The 21,682-nt window shown below is 39.9% G+C and overlaps 1 protein-coding gene across 3 annotated transcripts in view; it reads left to right on the top strand.

Annotated features, from left to right (window-relative positions):
- Positions 1-21,682, top strand: part of LDLRAD4 (low density lipoprotein receptor class A domain containing 4) — a 252,513-nt gene that overhangs the window by 40,281 nt on the left and 190,550 nt on the right. For all 3 annotated transcript variants that reach the window (XM_086682395.1, XM_025931101.2, XM_086682396.1), the window contains exon 2: positions 17,936-18,076. In XM_086682395.1, the coding sequence (XP_086538521.1) occupies positions 17,936-18,076 (141 nt within the window). The remainder of the gene's footprint in view (positions 1-17,935; positions 18,077-21,682) is intronic.

Raw genomic sequence — 21,682 nt, 5'->3', positions numbered from 1 at the left:
ATGCTAGAAGGCACCTCAATCCTCTGTGTCCCAAATGTACAAGGAACTCAGTGCATGCAGCCTAGCAGATGCTTAATTTGGCAGGATGTTCTCATCTGAGGAAGCTGCTGAGTATGGTGATGGCATAGAGAACCTCCTCTAAGTAGCCTTCCTCCACATTATACAGAGAAAAACATACCAGGGCCACTGAACAAAGTAATCATTGAATATTAAAAGGAGCAGGGATTATCTTTCTGCATTTAGTACCACAGACTAACTTTTTAAAGTCTCTGTAGGAGGGGATAGCTGTGCAGGATGGAATAGTCAAGTTGCCTTTCAGGTTACTGCTGTGTGTGTGTGTGTGTGTGTGTGTGTGTGTGTGTGTGTGTGTGTGTGGAGGTGTTTGTGGGCATGAATCCATGTATGAGGATATGTTTGTATGTCTTGATCGTTTCCAGATCAAGGACTGGGAAAGATGGGCGGGGAAATTATGTGGAATTTAGGAAGCCAGCCTGGGTTCTGCACCCCTCTCCTCCAGTCTGTAGATGCTGCAGCACTGCCCCCATCACTGCAGGAGATCCTCTGCCTGCTCTTCCACCTCTGACCTACGTAGACACCATAGCTCCGTGTGGGTCCCAGGGGCCCAGTGCCCAGAGCAGGAGAAAGTGAACATGCGAAGAATTGTTTTCTGGCTCTTCCCCAGGTGACCATCTACTCAGAGAAGCTTTCTGAGCATCAGCTTCCTCATCTATGATGTGCAAAAGCCCTCTAATACAGGACCTGGCATTCAGTAGTTGCTGACTAAATACTAAGTGATTGAATAAATAACAGTGGGATGAAGAAAGTAAAAGTTAAGGGCATCTGATATTTGGTGATGGTAAGGTTGGAAAGGCAACTGCTTTAATTGTGGTTAGTCTGAGGCACTCAGGCAGAAGGTGAAGCATAAGGGAAGCTGAAACTTGTCCAAGGCTGTGGAGAAACCAGTAGAGGCCTTCATGTTCAGGGGTTGAGTGCTGCCCATTTGGGAAAGCTGAGGTGTCCGTTCCACCCAGTACAAGCCTCCTACCAATATAGAAGTCTTTAGAGTTCTGTGAGTCTCTGTTAGGCCTCTCGTCACTGAGGGCAGAGCTCTGTCCTTCGTGGAAGAAGGCTTGGTACCGGCTGCTGGATGCCCCTCATCTCTGCCTCTGTGTTTTTGTAGATCTTCTGAGAGGCTGTCCCCATTCACCCCAGTCTTGCCCTGATTGCTGCTTATAGAATTAAAAGATATATTGGGCATTCTAGGGAAAGCAGAAATGTAGATCTTCACATGAGCTGGGGCAGCTGCAGGGGAAAGCACATTTTGCAGAGCACAGTACAGCAGGTGTGCTCATGGGCGGGGCTGGAGGCTGTGGGCCTGACCAAGCCTGCATGGTACCTGCAGTCTCAGGTTTGTGACACGACCCCGTGTTGGTGTCCTCCACACTTGGGAATGGCTTGATCTAGGGCCCAGGCAATAAGGTAACCAAATGGTTCCAACAGAATGGCTTACTTGTAGTTTCAATGCTCATTGTAGACTGAATACGTTTTAATTTCTGGTGTGATGAACAAATTATTCATCTCTAAGTATTACTGAATTAATGGCAACTTTTTGCATATGTGCATTTCTATAACCCGTTTGATTATTTTATCATTCCTTTCTTCATCAAACGTCCATTATTGCTGAGGAATACTTCTGTGAACTGGTCCCATAAGGCTCACACTATGGAAGATGAGGGGAGAAGAACCACAGTTAGGAAAAGGGCTTCAGCCCTTCAAGTTCCAAGATCCAAAGAAATATTCCCTCTAGCCCTATAAGGCCATATTAATTGCCACTTGCAAATAAAGTGAGACACTGCATACTGCTACAAATGTTTGTTTGTTAAAAACAACAACAACAAAGATAAAACTATGCTTACTGGTTTGTCTCTAGCAACATGTCTCATTTTTCCTCTTCTCCTGTCTCCTTCATAAACCACGCACCAGAAGAGTATGTTGTAAGATACAACTGTTCAGATATAACACGCCCAAATTTCCCTTTTGATTTGCTTGTGCAAGACTGCAGGCTGTAGTTGCAGCTTAATCTTGGTAACGTGAGTTTCGCTGACCAGAATTAAAAGGTGATGCTGGGAAAGGAGTGTGTCTCTGGAGTTATTAGCAGCAGCTGGGGTTGCTGAGTGAGCCCCATGATTAATCCCAGCAGTTTTCACTGGCTGGGCGTAATTTAACCTCCTATTGACGATTGACAAGCAAAGGTCTGTAATATTACTGATGCCCAGGGCCTTAGTTTTATTTCATTAATGTTGGTGTAATCATAGTGAGTTACCACTTGTCTTGAACTCTGATAATTTTGGGCCTTTAGGGAAGAAAGTTTCTGATTTTAAGGATACTTAGGAAAAACCCTGTTTACTACCTTTCCCATTGAGCTGTGACTTCAGCTGATTTTGAAACTGGGAGGGCTGAGTCCATGGGTGTTCACACGCATTGTTTCTGCATTTCTCACAGCTAACCCCCTGTTTTCTTTTATCTGTACAATTCCTTGGGATTATTCCCCGTATGTGCCCCTGAAGAATTGTAGAAAGTCCTTTTCATGTGGTTCCTTCTCACATGTCCTTTATCTCAAAGGAAACCTGTGATCATTGACATTTTATAATTTTGGTCTAGAATTTGTGTATAATTTTCTCTGTGTGTAAAACATATACTTACATTATCCTTTAGCATTTATTGGCTCTAATTTGGACATGTAGTAGAGGAGGTGAGTACAATAGTTTATATGATTTACACAGCTTTAATAGCTTAAATTAGCAAAGACAAATGGGCTTTTCTGATTCAGTATGAAACCAATGGAGTGAAGTGTCTTCTGCTTCTTTTATGTCTTTCTCTTTAGCTTGTATGTCTGTGTGGATAGTCTGTGGGGAAAGCATAGATTTTAGGTACAAGTGAAAGAAACAAAACTGAACCCCAGAGTGTACTTCTCTTCACCTCTCCCAGTGCTTTGGATTCAATTTAAGTACAAACAGTTACTACACTTGCTCTGCTAGATGCTGGGGATGTAAAGATGTGATGTTTTGTGGGCTGGAGAGGTCTCACCATTGGGTGAGGCAGACAAATAGACAAATAATGACAGCAACATGGGAAGCACTGTACTAGAAGGATGTGCTGGTTGCCATGGGAACATAGAGACAGAAATATTTTATTATAGCAGGAATGTAGAGGTTGGGGAAAGCATCATAGACATGGTGCTTTTCTTTTTTCTCCTGAAAGGTCAGTAAGCATTTGTCAGGTAAGGTGTGGGAAGAACAAGTCATTCTAGGCAGAAGAGATCATGTGCACCAAGGCAAAATGATGGGAAGCCATGGTGTGCTTGAGAACATCTTTGTGTTTTGGTGGGTCTGGCTTCCAGGGTGATGTGTAGGGGAGTTGGGAAGTAAGTTCATAAAAGTGGTCAGGAGCACTTTAGGAGGAAGAGTCTTACACACCTAATTGGTATGGACTAATATTGAAGGTGATGGTATTCTTCTGAAGAATTTAAAATAGAGGAGACACATGATATTTATCATTTAGAAATAGCAATTTACTTGATAGAATAAACTTTATTTCATTAAACAAAAAATTATTTTTGAGAACCTATTACATGCCAGATATTTTTCTAAGCCTCAGGGAAGTAACATTAAACATTACCTTAAGGGGCATCTGGTTGGGTCTGTTGGTTGAGTGTCCAGTCTCTGTGCTGACAGCATAGAGCCCATTTCAGATCCTCTGTCCCTCTCTCTCTCTGCCCCACCCCTGCTTATGTACTCTCTCTCTTTCTCTCTCTCTCTCTCTCTTTCAAAAATAAACATTAAAAAAAACTTTAATAGAGAAAAAAACATTACCTTAAAAATTTCCTACATTCAGGCAAACTTAAATTCTAGTGATCAGAGACCATAAACAAAACCAAAAGTTAATTGTAGGGCTTATTAAAGTGTTAAATGCTTTAGAAAATATAAAGCAAGGAACACAGATAGGCAATCTTGGACATGGGTCAGGAGGGTTACATTTTTAAATGGGGTGCTTTGTTTTACTTGAATATAAAGAAAAATTACTTTGGTTTGTATTTTTTTATGAATTTATTTTTGGTGTAGGTTTGAGTCTCTGGTTCTGTCAATTCATATTTTATTTCTGTCAATTATTATTGCTATTTTATAAATTTGTGTACAGAAATAGTATTGAGAGGGGTGCCTGGGTGGCTCAGTCAGTTAAGCATCTTACTCTTGATTTTGACTCAGGTCATGATCTCATGGGTTTGTGAGATCGAGCTCCATGTCAGGCTCTGTGCTGACAGTGCAAAGCCTGCTTGGGATTCTCTCTCTCTCTTCTTTCTCTCTGTCTCTCTTCCCCTGCCAAACAAACAAACAAACAAACAAACATTAAAAAAATTACTATTGAGAAAAATCTCCTATATTGGCTGTGAAATAGCATTAAAACTCCACTCCATGTCCATTTAGTGTATGTCCTCCTCCGGTAATGTGGATAAATATGACAAATTGGGTATTTGGAGATGAGAAAGCCAAAGAGTAACCTCAGAACCCTATTGGAGTGTGTGAATGGTTATTTAAGTGAGAGCATTTACTTCTATCTCCATTAAGGACAGAACAAGATAGAATGGGGTTAGCTTCAGCAGGAACATTAGAGCTGAAGTGATGACGTGAGTTTTCCATACTGAAGTGGCTGGCCTAAGGAGCTGGATGAATTGTTCTAATCATGTGCTTCCATACTTATGGAATCATTGATAGTACTGTGGTTATCAGTTCCAACTGATCTGGGCTTCGCAGCAACAACAGTAAACAAATCCATGGAGTAGGTCATGGATGGTGTTTGAGGCCCATTCTGTTTGAGGGGGTGTAGAAGGGTGGCCAGACAAAGGTTGACAGTGATTCTAGCCTATGAAGGGAGACAATTCTACGAAGGTTAGTGTGTGGAGCAGAGTAATCAGTGGGAGGACATTTGAGGACAGTTGACCAAGAGCAGCAGGATGCTCAGAGCTCCTGTGTGTTAGGTCATCAGGTCATACCACACAAATGCAGTAAGCTTCCAACTGGGTGTACCTTCAGGGAAGAATTGAGCAGAATGATAGGTTAATTGCTAATTGCAAAAGGTAAGTATTTTATCAACCAGTGTTCCATTGAGGAGGATGGATTTTAAGACCTTGGTCCAGGTTATTATTTTTTTTCTTTAATATTTATTTATTTAGTTTGAGAGAGAGAAAAAGAGGGAGGGAGAGAGGGCAGAGGGGCAGAGAGAGGGGGAGAGAATCCCAAGCAGGCTCCCTGCTGGTAGCCCCGATTCGGGGCTCTATCTCATACAGCATGAGATCATGACTTGTGCTGAAATCAAGAGTCAGTCACTTAACTTACTGAGCTACTCAGGTGCCCCAGTCCAGGCTATTAATCAAATTGTTTTGAAGTCTCTTAAGTCTACCAGAAATAGTCTCTTTTTGGTTATTGGGGAGATAGGCAAAGGAATTCAGGAAGTCTTACTTTGCCTATGGTACTATAAAGAAATTCTCTCTCAAAGACATGAAATGAACATGTTCAGGACAAAAAATTTCTTGTCTTTGAGGAACTTAGGATTCTCACTGGCCTCAGTTGTCAGAAGAAGGTCATTTTCTCCAATTAAGCAGTCACCATGGATGCAAGTAGAGTACAGGGCTACAGGCTTCTACATCTCTGCTGTCCAAGGCAGGATTGGCCCTGGATCAGTGGGAGCCTCCTGCTGAGAGCAAAGAGGGACTCACCCGCCCTGGTTTTTCTCCTTCTAAAGTATGGCATTTGAGGGAGGACATGGCAATGGCTTTTCACCCACATTGATCCCTGCTTTGAATTTGATTAGTTGTGGAAACCAAAAGCCCTTTTTTTAAGTATCTCAAAGATCTTCCTCTAGACATGAAAAGATAGCTCTGTCTACTGACACTGAGCATCTCTAGGACTGTATGTATTGTGAGGGAGCTTTGAGAGTTGGCTGGATATAGCACCATCATGGATAGGAGGCCATCAGTTTATCCTGGAAGACAAGCGGGGCTGAATAAGGCCTACAGTGGGAAGTTTGCTTGAGGGGACAGAGAAGAGCTTCTAAGGAATCAGTAGGGGAAATAAGACAAAACAAAATGTAGCAAACCTTGTTTGATTAGGGCAAGGTACATTCTCCTTACAGTGGAGCATCCTGTTATCCATTAAAGAAAGTATAAAGATACCATCTCAAAATTCCAGTGTGGTTTGGCTAAAGGAGGCAGGGAACGCAGGAGTTTATATGGCTGTCTCCCTGCTGCTCCTTGAGGTCAGCGAGGTTGGATTTTGTGGAGTCTCAGAAGGTATAAGTTTTCGGAAGGGAAATTTCATAAAGGGTATGTGACAGTTGGAGGACTCCGGGCAGACACCCTTGTCAGGCTCAAGACAGGAAAGTAAGGCAGTTTTTACCCAAATAGGAAAAAATAACTAGCTGTGATCAACTTGAGGACAAGACTGGGTCAGTAGTACCATGAATTGATAAATACCTGCCTTATTCTCTGGCTCCTATGAGCTTGTTTGTAAATATTAAAAAATAAAGCAGGTGGAGAGCTCAGTATCCACACCCAGTTCTCAGGGTGCTGGAAGCTGTCAGGGAAGGAGCTAGCTGTTTCCTGAACAAACAGTCCAGTGCTTTAGCCAGACAATGGGCTTTCTCTCCAAAACACACAGGGCTGCACTGAGAGAGAATATTGTGATTTAGGAATTAGGCCAGATGACTGGGAAGGGACAGATGGAAAAAGCCTAAATATTTATGACATTGAAGACTAGAGAGAGAATAATTCCATAAATGAAGGCCACAGGTAATTAAAAACTATTGTGGCTAATCATTTTAATTCTTTGCCTTAAAATATCTTACATAATTTGCTAGTAATATATTTGAGTTTTATCTCCTCTTTGTCTCTTTTCTACCTCATTTTCTGTATATGTATCTCTAGTGAAGATATTTGCTCAGTTAGAGAAAACTTTCTTCACTTGAATGGATACCAATTGTGTTAAGTGTGTTTCCTATAAGAACCTCTGGATGAGCTTTTACTTCTGTTCTTTGATTTATTTAACAAGTATTTATTGAATGCTAATGATATACTGCTCTGTTTCAGACCCAGGGAATTCCTTAGTAAAACCAGGCAGACAGAAATCCCTACTGCCTTCATGCAGTTTATGTTCTAGTGGAGGGAAAAGATTATGCATATATATAAGTATTACATTAGACGGAAATGAATAGTGGAGAAAAAGGAAATAGGAAAGGAGGATGGGAAGGGCCAGAAGTATGGGGAGAGTGTAATGGATAAGAGGTTCCGATTTTAAACAGAGTAGTCAGAGCATACCCCACAGAGATGTTGACATTTGGGCGAAGGCCTAATGAAAATGAGAGAGTTAGTCAAGCAGATATCCCAGGAAAGTATGTTACAGGCAAAGGAATAGCAAGTGTAGGTGAGTCTTGTGTGTTCAGGAGACAGTGAGGAGGCCACTGTCCCACAGACAACTAAGGGATGGAGAGGGGAGGTTGGAGTTGGTGGGGGTCCAATTATGGAGGGTTGTGTAGAGTTTCTTATAAGGACTTTGGATTCCCTCTGAGTGAAATAGAAGGTATTTGAGAGTTTTGAGCAGAGGAGAGAGCTGATCTGGCTCCCATTTCAGCAGGAACATTCTGGCTGCTCTCTTGGGACTAGAATATGATGGGAAGGACAGAGAGAAGATAGGATACTAGTCAGGACACTGTTGAAGTAATCTGGTTGAGAGATGTTGGCACCTTAGACCAGGGTGACTATAGTGGGATGGTGAGAAGGGACCAGTTTCTAGATGTGTTTTGAAGTTGAAGCTAATAGAATTGTTTAATTGATTGGAGAAAAAGAAAGAGTCAAAGAGACTCCAGTGTTTTTGCCTGAGCAATTTGAAGGATGAAGTTTTGAGATGTAGAAGGCTGTGAATGGAGCCAGTTTGCATGGGAAAACGAGGCATCCGGTTTTGGCCCTGGTAAGTTCAGGTGTCTGTTACATTCTGCATGGAGATGTTGAGCACGTGATTGGAGGAATTGAGAGTCTAGGGAGAGGTGGGAAGGCCCAGTATAATTGTGGGTGTTATTAGTATGGAAATACTAGACTGCTTGAGATATCAAGAGAATGAGCTGAGGGTGAGTCTGGGCACTCCAAAGTGCCCTCCAAATGGGAGGTTTTGAGAAGGAGTGGTCCTTAAAGTAGGAGGACATGTCTCTGGATCCTTGAAGCAGTTGGTTCCAGGTGGTTGGGATTGATCAGATCTGTCAAAGGCAGTCTGGTAAGATGAGGCCTGAGATGACCACATTGGAGCAAACAACATGGAGGTCACTGGGGATGTGGACAAGCAGTTTTGGTGCAATGATGGGAGCCAAAGCCTGACTGGAATTTTTTTAGGGGAGAATTGCAGATTAGAGGCATTAAGTTGTGGGAGCAGAGGAGTGGAGAATGGGGACAAAACCATTTTTATTTTCAAGATGGGGAAAGTTCTATCATGTTGGTATAGCTGATGTGAAGAATCCCAAAGAGGTAGTGTTGATAATCAGTATGTACCAAAATTTCCAAAATTCAGAAATTTTAAAGATCACCTGTCATTTGGATAATCAAGAGCAGGCAACAAAAGCAACAAAGGGCTAAAGTGGAATTTCATTCTTTAAAATTTCTTTCTTAAAATTTTACAGAATCATGATTGTAAGAATTGAAAGAACTTTGAGGATCTAAGACATTGGGTGGCTTTCAGAATTTTTAGCTGGGGACCTTTTTCCAGTGAAATCTCAGAGAAAAGTCTAACTGTATGCAGATCTTAGTGGAACTGCCAGGATTCCTTTACTAACCCTACTCCCAACCCCATCTCTTGCAGATGATCCTGAGGACTCAAAGGGAACACGTAGGTTGTTTAGAGGAAAGATTCAAAAGTACTGGTTTAATCCAGGCACCCCATTTACCAGTAAGGAATCTAGAGGTTAAGATTCTTGCCTCTGGAGAAACATAATATTCACTTTAAGAACTGGAGGAGAAGCCAGTTTTCTGAGTTTCAGGCCAGTGGACTGTTTACATTTATCCTTGCTGCCTGTGGCCATGCTCCTTGCCCCAAACAGTGCAGGACTCTTGAATGAATGAATGAAGTATTGAAGAGGGAGAAATGACTTAGAGAGAAAGAGCCTGAGGCCCAGAAGTTGCAATATCCAAGGATAAATGTCTCCCTTTCACCTGTTCAGGTCCCCCATTTGGGGCCTAGGTTTGTGCTGTAAAACACTTGTACATTCATTTATGTTAGTCTTACCAGTTGGGTGTGGTCCTCATAGGTTGTGTACCTCAAATGCATATGGAAAAATCTGTTAGTGGACAACTTAAAACTCTTGTTGAGTTTTATGGTTTATGCTGCTTATATGCGGTTTATTTGCTCAGTGAAGCAAAGTAATAAGAGAACCATTATGCAAGGTTAGTCTTGATAAGTATATATTAAATGCTCTGTACTATCCAGTTACCATTACATTCAAATACATTTATTTAAAACCTATAGATTGAGAGCCATTAATAGTCCTCAGCAAGGCGTACAAGGTTCTTCATGACTGGATACCTGCTCCCTACCTCCCCTGCCTTATTTTCACATACAGTGACATCCTGTCAAAATGAAAGTTAGAACACCCCAAGGAATCACATTCCCACCCACCCATTGCTTTTTCTGTTTCTTGATCAGTGCACTGGTTATATGGATGTTCTTTTTTTCTTTCTCTTTGTATAAACCCATTGACGTGGATCTCTCTCTGTCTCTCTCTGTCTCTGTCTCTCTGTCTCTGTCTCTCTCTCTCTATCACCCCCACACACTTATACATACTGTACTGCAAGGAAATATTTTTTATAGTGTCAGAGTGTATCAGTCCTTATGCTTGATATTCTTTAATGCCTCAGATCTCATAGTAAAGCAGCTTTCTGTTCAGTGGCTCACAAGCCTCCACAGGCTTGGCTCCACCTCATGGCAGACCTGTTTCATTGGCCACTCCCCTCAGGCAGTTACTCAAGCAGGTACTACCAGCTGTATCCCTTCTGCTACTACTGTTCCACCCATGGAAGTGGTCAGCATGTACTTCATGAAATGAAATGTAACTGAAGTAGTGTTTATCCTTATGGGGTTGGAGCTGTCTCGATTTCTGTTTGGATGATGCCATGGCCAATTAGGTATTTTATTAGCGCCTTTAAAATTAGGATTGTGTGGCACCTGGGCAGCTCAGTTGGTTGAGCCTCCAACTCTTGATTTTAGCTTAGGTCATGATCTCAGGGTCGTGAGATCGAGTCCCACATTGGGCTCCGCGCTGAGTGTGGAAGCTGCTTGGGATCCTCTCTCTCTCTCTCTCTCTCTCTCTCTCTCTCTCTCTCTCTCTCATTCCCCCTCTGCCCCTCCTCTGCTCGTGCTCATGCTCTCTTTCTCAAAAAATAAATAAAATTAGGATTGTGATAGATTTAGAATTCTACAAACATTTGGTTCTCACAGAGATTTTCTGCCTTAAAATAGGACTTTATATTTTTCTTGATTATAAAATAATACTTAAAATTATCACGGAACTTATAAATTACTAGTGACCCCAGCACCCAGAAGTAGCCACTATTTATATTTTGATCACATACTTTCAAACTATTTTCTCATGTGCATTGCATATATTGATATGCCTTTTTTGTTCCTCAAAGTATTTTAAGGTAGTTTTTACCTGCTTGCTTTTAGTACTGTGCTAAGAAGTTAGTAAGAATACCTCCTCATATTTTATATACAGAACAACACAGAAACAAATTCACTCATTAATTGGTTTTAAACACAAAAAAGTAATAGCGCTGTTTGCCAATTCAAGTCCTAAAGGACTTTTGCTGACTTTTAAAATGCCTTATGGTGTTTTGATGCAAGTTGGGCAGTGTTTAAAGCTGCTCCAAAAGGTAATTGTAGGACTAGAAGTCTAAAGCCTGAAAGTACCTTGGAGTTTTAAGAGCACATTTTTCACTTATGGTTTTCAGATAATTTCAGACACATTAAAGTTATCTTTTCAGCACCATATTGGGAGTGATAAGCCATATCATAAAATGGATTGAGTTAAAAAAACTTTATTACTATCTTTGATGGGAAGCTTTTCTATGTTAATCTTATTATATGGGCAGATATCCTTTTATCATGCCATATTCATCTTTTTGAAGGACAACTATGGTTTTAGTAGCACCATTTAAGATATGACTTTTATGAAATGCTTGTGGGTAACTTAATTCATTATACAGAATATAAACCTTCTAATTAAATTCCCCTTTGTTCCAAATTTATAACCAGGAGAGTCAGCTCTGTCTTTGAGGGAGGGGGGAGAGCATCATTAGTGATACAGTGGTCTTTACATTTGACTTTCGGCATGCTGTGTAAATCACTATATGATATTAGGTGAGGCACATGCAACTTCTGCAGACCTCTTCCCTCAGATTTCGAGAGAGATCAGTGTGCTAATACGTAGATATTAAGTCTCTTACAGGTTACTCAAAATGTATTCTTTGCATTGAAAAATTTTGTAGGAGAATATGCATATTATCAATCATCCTTATGCCATTCATATACTGTCAAAACCTGACATTTGAAAAGAATAGCCCTAAGGATTAGCTTTTCATTTCTGAAGATTCTCAAAGCCTTATCTTCATAATTTGCTAAATCACTACTTTCTGGTGCTGTCATTCTGGCTCCAGTATTCTAACTTCACTGAAGGCTGATAAAAGAAATAACCATACAGGGAGCTCTTTTCTCTTTGTGACAAAACTGGTGTGTAAGATAGCTTCCATACTGTTGTACGGAATTCATACAACAGTATGTTGTAGTATTCCATACTGTTTAATAAAAACAGTTATGGACGTTTTTAAGTCTTAGAAGCAGGAGATTAATTGGAATGCCTACCACTATCAGCTATCGACGGCTTGCCACCATGCCTCTGGTTTCCTTGTCTCTGTGGCAGCTCATTTGCTTGGACTTCATTTTAATGGCTGGTTAGTAAAGCTTTCTTAAGTCACAGAGTTGTTCTCTTTTCCCTTGCATTTTTTCATTTTTTTGGTTTGTTTTTTACTCATTGATTTTCATTTTTATTGGACTTTACCTTGTGTGGGGGGGTAGGCAATGTGTATACATTAATAAAAATATTGTTGTCATCTCTATACTAGGAAATGTAAACTTACATAGGTTGTGGTAAAATTGTTTATACTGATTTTAGAAGCCTATTAATTCTTCACCTATAGGTTACTGACAGCTAAGTTTAATCTCTGTTATTCACAGTGTAAGTACATAGAGAAGGCCCCTATTACGGAGAGCAAATTCTAGATTTTTATGTCAGAAATGTTGCAGCCAGAATCACTCTCAGTTTTCAGGTTTGTGAATGGTAGAAGTGTGAACTGAATGAGCCGATGTTGCTGTATGAATTTTAACTGAAATAGCTACCATAGACTACTTTGCCAGTTCACAAAAAAGGCTGATTTTACAGCTGTGATGTAATACTGTATATAGGTCCTTATTTTGTGACTGAGATTATATCCGTGAAAACTAAGGCTTTACAAAGAGTGTAGGAAAAATTGAAACCAATGTTTTGTTCCCTGTCCCCCAGATTTATTGATAATATAATTGACGTATAACATCACATAAGTCTAGGATACAGCATGTTGATTTGATACACTTATATATTGCAAAATGATGACTGCTATAGCATGAGCTAACACCTAGGTTAGGTCACCTAATTACTATTTCCTTTGTTGTGGTGAGAACATTTAAGATCTACCCTCTTAGCAACTTTCAAGTACTTTTTATTGTCTTAACTAATAGAATGTTAACTCTACCAAGTCTATTAACTTTGGTCTCTGAGATGCAAGTTTGTTCTCTAGGAAGTAAAGATTGAGCATTTATCTTTGAATCCTGTTCAAGTTTAGGTGTAGAATATAAAATTGTTAAGCTACTGGGAGGAGGCTCCAGGCCCAATGTGGGGCTCAAACTCATGACCCCAAGATTAAGAGGCACATGCTGTACCAACTGAACCAGCCAGGCACCCCCCCCTCCATTTTTTTTAATACAGTGTTTTTTGTGTGTGTGTATAAGTTTGGAATTCACAGAATAATTCTTTTCTGTTTTCCTCTCTAACATAGTATACTCCAACTGGCTAATATTAATTTATACATAATTGGAATGACATTTAGGACAAAAAAGTTTTTCCTTCAATTTGATAGAAATTTTGGGTTTTATGTTCCATTACAGGGAATTCATTTTTTGACTTTGGGTAAGTCAGGAATTCTCTCTAGACTATTTCCTCATCTGTGACATGAGAGGTTGGACCACTGTGTCTCTAGGGCGCTCTTAACATTAGAATTTTATGAATCTATGACAATTTAAAGTCACAGAAGCTCATCAGAAGCTTTATGTAGGAATGTAGAAAAACTAAAGAAGACCCTAAATCTGGATGAAATTCTCTATTACTAAGAGTATATAAAGTGATTATCTAAAATCTGTTGCTGATTCTGGAGTTTGTTTTTTTTTTTTTTTTCATAAGAAATAGAGAGTTATGGCAGAAAGGGATGCCATTTTCTTCATTTAAAAAGTCCCAACTTTAGGGGTGCTTGGGTGATTCAGTCGGTTGAGTGTCTGACTTCAGCTCAGGTCATGATCTCACGGTACGTGAGTTCGAGCCCCGCATTGGGCTTTGTGCTGACGGCTCAGAGCTTGGAGCCTGCTTCAAATCTGTGTCTCCCTCTCTCTCTCTGCTCCTTCCCTGCTCACGCTCTGTCTCTGTCTCTCAAAAATAAATAAATGTTAAAAAAATTTAAAAAGTCCCAACTTTATTTTTTTTTTTAATTTTTTTTTAACGTTTATTTATTTTTGAGACAGAGAGAGAGCATGAACAGGGGAGGGTCAGAGAAAGAGGGAGACACAGAATTTGAAACAGGCTCCAGGCTCTGAGCTGTCAGCACAGAGCCGGACGCAGGGCTCGAACCCACAGACTGTGAGATCATGACCTGAGCTGAAGTCGGACGCTCAACCGACTGAGCCACCCAGGCGCCCCCAAAAGTCCCAACTTTAAAGAAGAGAAATTATTGAAGTATTACAGATTTTTAAATCATATCTATAGGTCCCAAAGGAAAAACTAAGTTACGTAGTTTGTTGTTCTTTCAGTGTTACACGTCTGGAATCACCACAAATTTGGTAGCCAAAATATTTCCAGTGTTTAAACAATCTTTGATATCCTTCAACTTCTGGCTTGGCAGAAATACTCAAGTTCCACAAAGAATGGATGAAATATAGGAAGAAAACATTTTTTTATTCTTCTATCTTCTTTCTCTCACTTGAGTTTTACTTCATTGAGGACATTTTCTGTCGTTAGTGGGTCAAAATGGAGTTTGGGGTCACAACTGTGGTCACAAAGCTTCTGAAATACCCTATTGGCAGTACAGAGTTGTAGCAACTGGGCCTTATGTCCTGGAGTCATCAAAATACCTGCCTCTTTTAAGAGATACTTTTTAGTAAATTAGCAAATACCAACTAAACATTCCAATAAAATATTATTAGCTAAAAAAGGGGGGCTTATTAGGGCTTAATATAAGTAAGTTACCTAATTCTCACTAGGCAGTGGTTCTTCATCCTGGCTGTGCATCCGAATCATTTTAAGGATCTCTAGAAACAACCACTGCCCAGGCTGTACCTTGGGCCATTGAAAGCAGTTAGACTGGGACTCAGGCATCAGAAATGTTGAAAGATGCCCCGGTGATTCCAGTACACAGCTGAGGTTAGAGTCTCTCATCTAGGGTTCTTAGTTTGTTTCACATACCACAATAACCTGGCTATTAGAGGACCACTGAACACTGGGATTTTGGATAGCAAAGTGTGGTGGAGATGGCCTTGCAGGGTGAGTCAGGATCAAGTTGAAAGCCTGCCTCTGTTGTCACCAGTTGTGTTACCTTAGACAGATGTTTTACTCTGCAATTTCATTCCAGCTTTAGCATTAATCTTTAACACTTAATAGCATTATAGTGATTTTCTATATCCCATCAAGAAGTCGATAGATTCAAAATTTCATTCCAGTTGTTTTGATTCACATGGCCATGTAATGGAAAGACCTTTTGTTTGATATTTAGCTAATGACTCATCATTGAGGAGATTTAGATTTTATGAATTTGAAATTCTATGGATTGCTGTTGATGTTTGCACTAAGAACTAAGAACTTTCTAAGCACATTACTAGCAAAAGCCTTATTAATGCATCCTGAGTTATGTTAAGCCTACTTAAGAAAAAAAACTGTTTTGGGCTCCTGTGTGGCTCAGTGAGTTAAGCATCCGACTTAGGCTCAGGTCATGAGCTCATAGCTTGTGAGTTCAATCCCTGTGTTGGGCTCTGTGCTGACAGCTCAGAGCCTGGGGCCTCCTTCAGATTCTGTGTCTCCCTCTCTCTCTGTTCCTCCCCCACTCGCACTTTGTCTCTCTCTCTCTCAAAAATAAATAAAGATTAAAAAAAAAAGAAACTGTTTTGAGAACCTTGTTACATATGTGGACATCCTCATTACAAATGAACCTTACACATTTGTGAAAGCACACTTGGAAACTGAGAGGCAGTTCTGGAGAGAGCCTGCGACCAGAGGTAATGGATTTGGACACACATCTGAATGTTGCCATTTATTAGGAGTTTAATTATGGACAACCACTTAATCTCTGAGTCTTAATTTCCTCATCTATGAAATGGGAATAATATCTAACTTAATTATTTCACAGGGTTTTTATGAGGCTCAGATTAGATCATTCATTTATTCAACAAACATGTGATTCATTGAGTTGCATTCACTTGTTGGGCAGCACTCTAGATATGAAGGAGATAAAGAAGGAAAATATGTCATTGGAAAGAGTTAGCAAATATATTGGTCACTTCTCATATGGTTAAAAAAATTCATGTTGTGAGCCCTTTGAAGAGGGCTTGCTCTTTCATTTCTGTGTTTCCACGTCTCAATACCTGGCACATAACAGAGAAGGGGCTAAAGTATTGATTACATAAATTCATGAATCACATAATTCATTTCCTTGAAAACATTTTGTTCTCTGGACTGGGTCTCCCTTGAACAAGTTGAAATAAGTAAAGTGTGGGTGTGGTTTCATGTTCCTGCTGGTTTAAAGTTCCACACAAACTGGGATGTGGTAGTCTAACCTGATATCCTTTCAATCCATAGCAATGGTTAATCTTTTAGATGGAGTTTGATTCAGTTTAGGTTAGTATTCCCTTTATTCCAGTTACCATTTCAACAACATCAGCCTGTTTTTGGCTAATGTCCTTTTCATGTTTGGTATTAATCTGAACTGTAATATTTCTTTTGGAAAGTAAGATAAATTCTTTTCTTGACATCCCTTTTTTCCATTAAGTAAAAAAAAGTCACTTCATAAATGTGATTTCAAACAGCTGGATTTTAATATTTCTACCTTATGAGAAGAGCATTTGGCATCAGCAATGTTCCTACCACATGGCTTGGATCACACTCTGTGCACAAATTTTTTAACCCAGACCCTGTGGCCGGCAATGAACTTGTAGATGTGCATTTGGGCTGTGTTCACATGCTGTTCTAAATTAGGTCAGGGGGTGGGCTCGTGTCTTCTATACTCTTTGAGGAAAATGTGAACAAATGGAGAATTGTAATATCCTTTTCATACTGGGCCACAGAAATATTTTGAGGATTTAAGTTCTGTCTCTTTGCAACAGGTAAAAGGGTTATTTTCTTTGCAGCCCCGTTTATTGTTAGCATAACGGGAGGAGGCCTTGGTGTGTTGATGCCCAGTCTTTCATCTGAATAATGGAATTTTAGAGTTGAAAGGACCTAGGAATTGATCCAGACCTGCCAGCAATATTCTAGACAGACAAAATTGAGGAGAAATGAAGAGGCTGTGATAGTCAGCATCAGTAGTGATCTGAGACGCTTTTCCTGAAGTTTCTTTTGTACCCAGTGATGTGGACATACTGTGCAAGTTCTGCCAGCTTTTGTGGGTGCTCCTGGGAGAAAGCTCACTGTCAGAATGCAAGGTGATATTCAATGTAAGATACACATAGATGTTTATGTGCTCATGTATATATAATTGTGTAATTTCCATTATTCTTAAATGCTTACTTTGATAGTAACGTGTTAAGTTTGCAAATTTATTTTAAAGTCTCGTAAAAGTAAATTCCATTTTCACATACTGATTTGTAGAGATTTCAGGGATCCCATGTTCAGTGTGGCCTATAGGGATTTGGGCTGGGCTCTATCATATTCTGTAAGTTACTCACATGGCCCTTGGCATTGATGTTTCTTAGCTAGCAGAGAGCACACGTTATTTTCCTATGCTTTATATTATAAAGTCAGTGCTCCCCTTGCTTGCTATTAAAATAGGTTTTACTGAGGCACAAGATAAATGAATACCAGAGAGGTTAAATATTTTGCCCGGAGCTTCACAACATCCAGTGATGAGTTGGAAATAAAATATCTGAGTCTCCTTTTGTTAAGCCTGAGCTCCCAAGTTCTTCTGGACTTGTGCTGCTTCTTCTCAGGGTCCCCACATCCTTGGAGGCTTGGGAAACTGCCACAGACTTTTTTTTTTTTTTTTTTTTTTTGCTGGGCAGGTCATGGAAATAAAGCACCTGTATTACTTATTTTGTGGGTTAGAGACATGGGTGAGTAATGTACAGCAGGCTCCAGAGTGCCCCTGGGACACAGTCTTGTGTATTTCATAAGATCCTTAGCAAGATAGCCCTTTCTGAGTTCAGTTTCTTGGGATCTACAGATAGACTGATTTCCCAAACTGTCATGGTGCACAAATGCACAAATGGGGGAAAAAAATTCAAGTATTGAATTCACTACTTGTATTGACTACTTTATGCTTTATATTGTACTTTTCCAGAGTGCAAATTCACCTGCACCAGCGGTAAATGCTTGTATCTTGGTTCACTGGTCTGTAATCAACAGAACGACTGTGGGGACAACAGTGATGAAGAAAATTGTCTCCTGGTGACCGAGCATCCACCTCCCGGCATCTTCAACTGTAAGTCCCTCCTACTTACTTTGGTATCATTAAATTGGATGTGTTTTCGAAATAATTAGGAGGTGAGGTCATAGGGAAATAGAAAGGATGTTGATTTTTGGTTAAGAAAAGAAATTTTATATTTTCACAAAGGGAGTGTTTTTTTCTTTCAGGATAGAAAGATGGTGTGTCTAAACTGGGAAATTCATCCTACTTTCAGAAATGGCCAGTGGCATTGTGTTTTAGAATAGGCTTTGGCTACTTACCTTAGAAACACTAACAGGATTGTAAGAAATAATATATTGATTTAATATTCATGCCAGTTTTGTAAAAAGTTTTAGAGTAATTTAAAATAATAATTTGAAAATAATTTAAAATAAGCAAAGAAAGATGTGGAGAGTTCATAATTAACCATGTAATTAAAATAATAGAATAGAAAAATTTATATGGGATGTGAAAAAAAGTTCTGATCATGTATTTTTCTGCTTGGTACTAGATAGAAAACAAATTAAGTGAGGTGTTTACGTGTCTGCATCCCAAGGCTGAGGCTTTGGCCATTTCTTATACTTGAAAAGGTGAAATCAGAGTTTGAAGTTCATTCATTTTTTGATCTCATGGTTTTTATGAAGAGGAAGGAGTAAGAAGGCAGCTTTGACACACTGCTGAACTTTTCTCTTAGGAAATTTGCCTTACCTTTTCCTGTGTTTTCTTGAGCTGAGTGAAGTGGGTTGATGATGAGCATGTCTTTGCAATAGCACATCCAAGGGGGATGTTTGCTCCTCTTCATGGGGTCCTACTGAGATCATTTTATGAAATTCAGCTTCTCTCCCCAGTTTTACTGACATTATCTTGAGAAGTTATATTTGTTTTTATTTACAGATTTAAAATTTCTATTATGGCTATCATACTGCATAAATATTGATACTGTAATGTGAAATGGGAGGAGATTTTTTAAAAGAAATGGTTTTCTGTATTCCTGCTGTATTTTTATATTGAAGGCAAGCTCAGAAAATGGCCATGCCTAGTGAGTTTTAAGGCCTATTCTTATTTATGCTTGCTAAATTCGGGAGTCTAGTAGTGTAATAATTCTCTTCATGTCAGTTTGCATTTTCTTATACTGAGTGTTCTTAGAGTCCTATCTCTATACTTTAAGAAGGCAATTTAAGGTTAGGAGGAATGCTTTCCTGATATTTGGTCCTTGTGTCTCCTGTGGAGATTTTTTCAAAGCTTGTGCCACATCTTGGTTGGGGAGAGCAGAGTTCCTTTGACTTACCAGAAGCAATAATTGAGTAGCCCTTGTGGCCATAAGTACTGTAATTTTCATAATGCAGCTTGTTTGGACACAGGGAAGGGATCCCCACAGTGAACTGTCCTGCCTGCTCCGAGTTTGACTTTTGGGTTGGGATCCTGGCCATGGCACTCACCTAACAGTGGGGCAGCTCTTTGACTTTATCTGCACAGTGGGGCATGAGGATGGGTATTGTGAGGATTAAGTGGGATGGTCCACAGAAAGCACTTAGAATCTTGCTAGTCCTAAGCACTTGATGTAGGTCAACTAGACTCAAGCCAGGGGGTCTTAGAAGGAGAAGAACAATGTAAAGGCAATTTCTTATTTTGTTTTCTCTAGACTTGAGTAACAGTAAACATATTACATGATAGACTATGGAGAGAATATTACAACTGTGTGGTATTTTGACTGGTTTAGAGAGTTCTGTGTGAAAAGCAAGCCAACCGAACCTTTGTCCCTCTAAGCTTGGGCACTTCACAGACTGTTTCTGTGTATCTTGAAGGTGCTTCTCCTGCTCTTTAGGATAATTCAATTGCAGTCCTCTTATTGTATTGAACCCTCTTCCCTCCACTCCCCCCTTCTCCTCCCTTTCCCTTCCTTTCTTTTCCCTTCCCTTCTTCTTTTCCCTTCCCTTCCTCCCACCTCTCTCCCCTTCTTGTTAGCATTCTTTTCTGTTTTTTAAAATGTACTTTTCTTAAAGTTTATTATTTTTGAGAGAGAGAGAGTGAGAGCACAAGCAGGGGAGGGGCAGAGTGAGAAGGAGAGTGAGAATCCCAAGCAATCTCTGTGCTGTCACAACGGAGCCCAAGGATGTGGGACTCTGCTCATAAACTGTGAGATCATCTCCTGAGCCAAAACCAAGTGTCAGATGCTTAATTGACTGACACCCAGGTACCCCTCTTTTCTGTTTTTGAAAGCCTATTTCCAGGTAACTTTTTCATTCATTCATTCATTCATTTTATTATTTATTTATTTATTTATTTATTTATTTATTTATTTATTTAGAGAAGGAGAGCATGAGCAGAGGAGGGGCAGAGAAGGAGGGAGAGAGAGAGAATCCCAAGCAGGCTCCATGCTGTTAGTGTGGAATCTGACATAGGGCTTGAACTCACAAACTCTGAGACCATGACCTGAGCCAAAATTAAGAGCAACCAACCAAGAGTAATCAACTTAATCAACTGAGCCATCCAGGCACTCTTTTCATTCATTTTTTTTAACAATGTGAATGCTTTAATTTTGCTTAAAGCAAGGTGAAGGAGTTACAGGTATAAATGTTTCAAAGTTGCCCAGGCAGCTGCAAAAGTTTGTCCTAATAAGAATCTTAAGATCCTGTTGACAAGCTGTTGGTCCTTGATGTTCAGATATAACTAACATTTGTTGTGTCCTTGTAGCTAAAATAGGGCATTAAGACAAAAACCAGGAGACATAAGGACACAGAGTGAGACCATGGCTGTGACTTGGGTTCAAGTTTCAGCTCAAGGAAGTGACTAAACCACTTTGACCCTTAGTTTCCCTATCTATGAAACGGGAATTAGTTCTCAGTCATATAAGGGTGCTATGAGAATTTAAGTGAAATAATACACACAAAAAGTATAGTCTGCATAATTGCATCATTACTAGCATCATCCCCTCTCATGGTGTGGCCATTTCTTGGAGAGGTGGACCACCATGGCTTTGTATCCTTTGTTTCTAATGTCAGGTTCACTCTTCATATGTTACAAAATTTTTCACGTGTCCAAATGTTAGTTCATCTTCACAAATTCTAGATGTTTCCTACCTGCTCTGTCCCCTCCTCAGCTGAGAGCAACTTACTCTGATGTGGCCAGCGGCCCTTCTGCACTCTTTTGCCCCAGTTCTTCACAGCCACCAGAGGGAACTCAGCCCACTTGTCACATCAGGACACTTGCTCTGAGTTTGTTGTAGCTGGTGTGTTCTTTGTAGTCAGGAGTCTTTGGGAAAGGTTGTAGCTTCCCTGCTCTTTGTTGATGCTAGAAGAGGATCTAGTATTGAATCAATATATTTTCTTCCCCATACCCTATTGGGCAAGAATATAAACAAAGGATATGTTTCTTTCTGTTAATAGCTGTGTAACGAGGCTTAGAAGCTCTCCATTTGAAAGTGGGTTTTAATAGATCTCCCAATACATTTCCTATAGCAGATGGACAGTATGCCTTTCACCGAGTACTAACTCTGATGTTGAGGCTCCCCTTCCTCTCTACCTTGAGAACTTGAAGTTTTACAGGAATTCCTGCATATAAAATATCACATTCCAGAAAAACACATAGTGCTTCCTCCTTGTTCCTGTTTAAGAACAAGATCCATTTACTTGATTTGCTTTG

Source organism: Puma concolor, chromosome D3 (genome assembly GCF_028749965.1).
Source record: "Puma concolor isolate L17-30 chromosome D3, mPumCon1.1.hap2, whole genome shotgun sequence".
NCBI classification, from domain to species: domain Eukaryota; kingdom Metazoa; phylum Chordata; class Mammalia; order Carnivora; family Felidae; genus Puma; species Puma concolor.
This window is presented reverse-complemented; position numbering and strand designations above follow the sequence as displayed.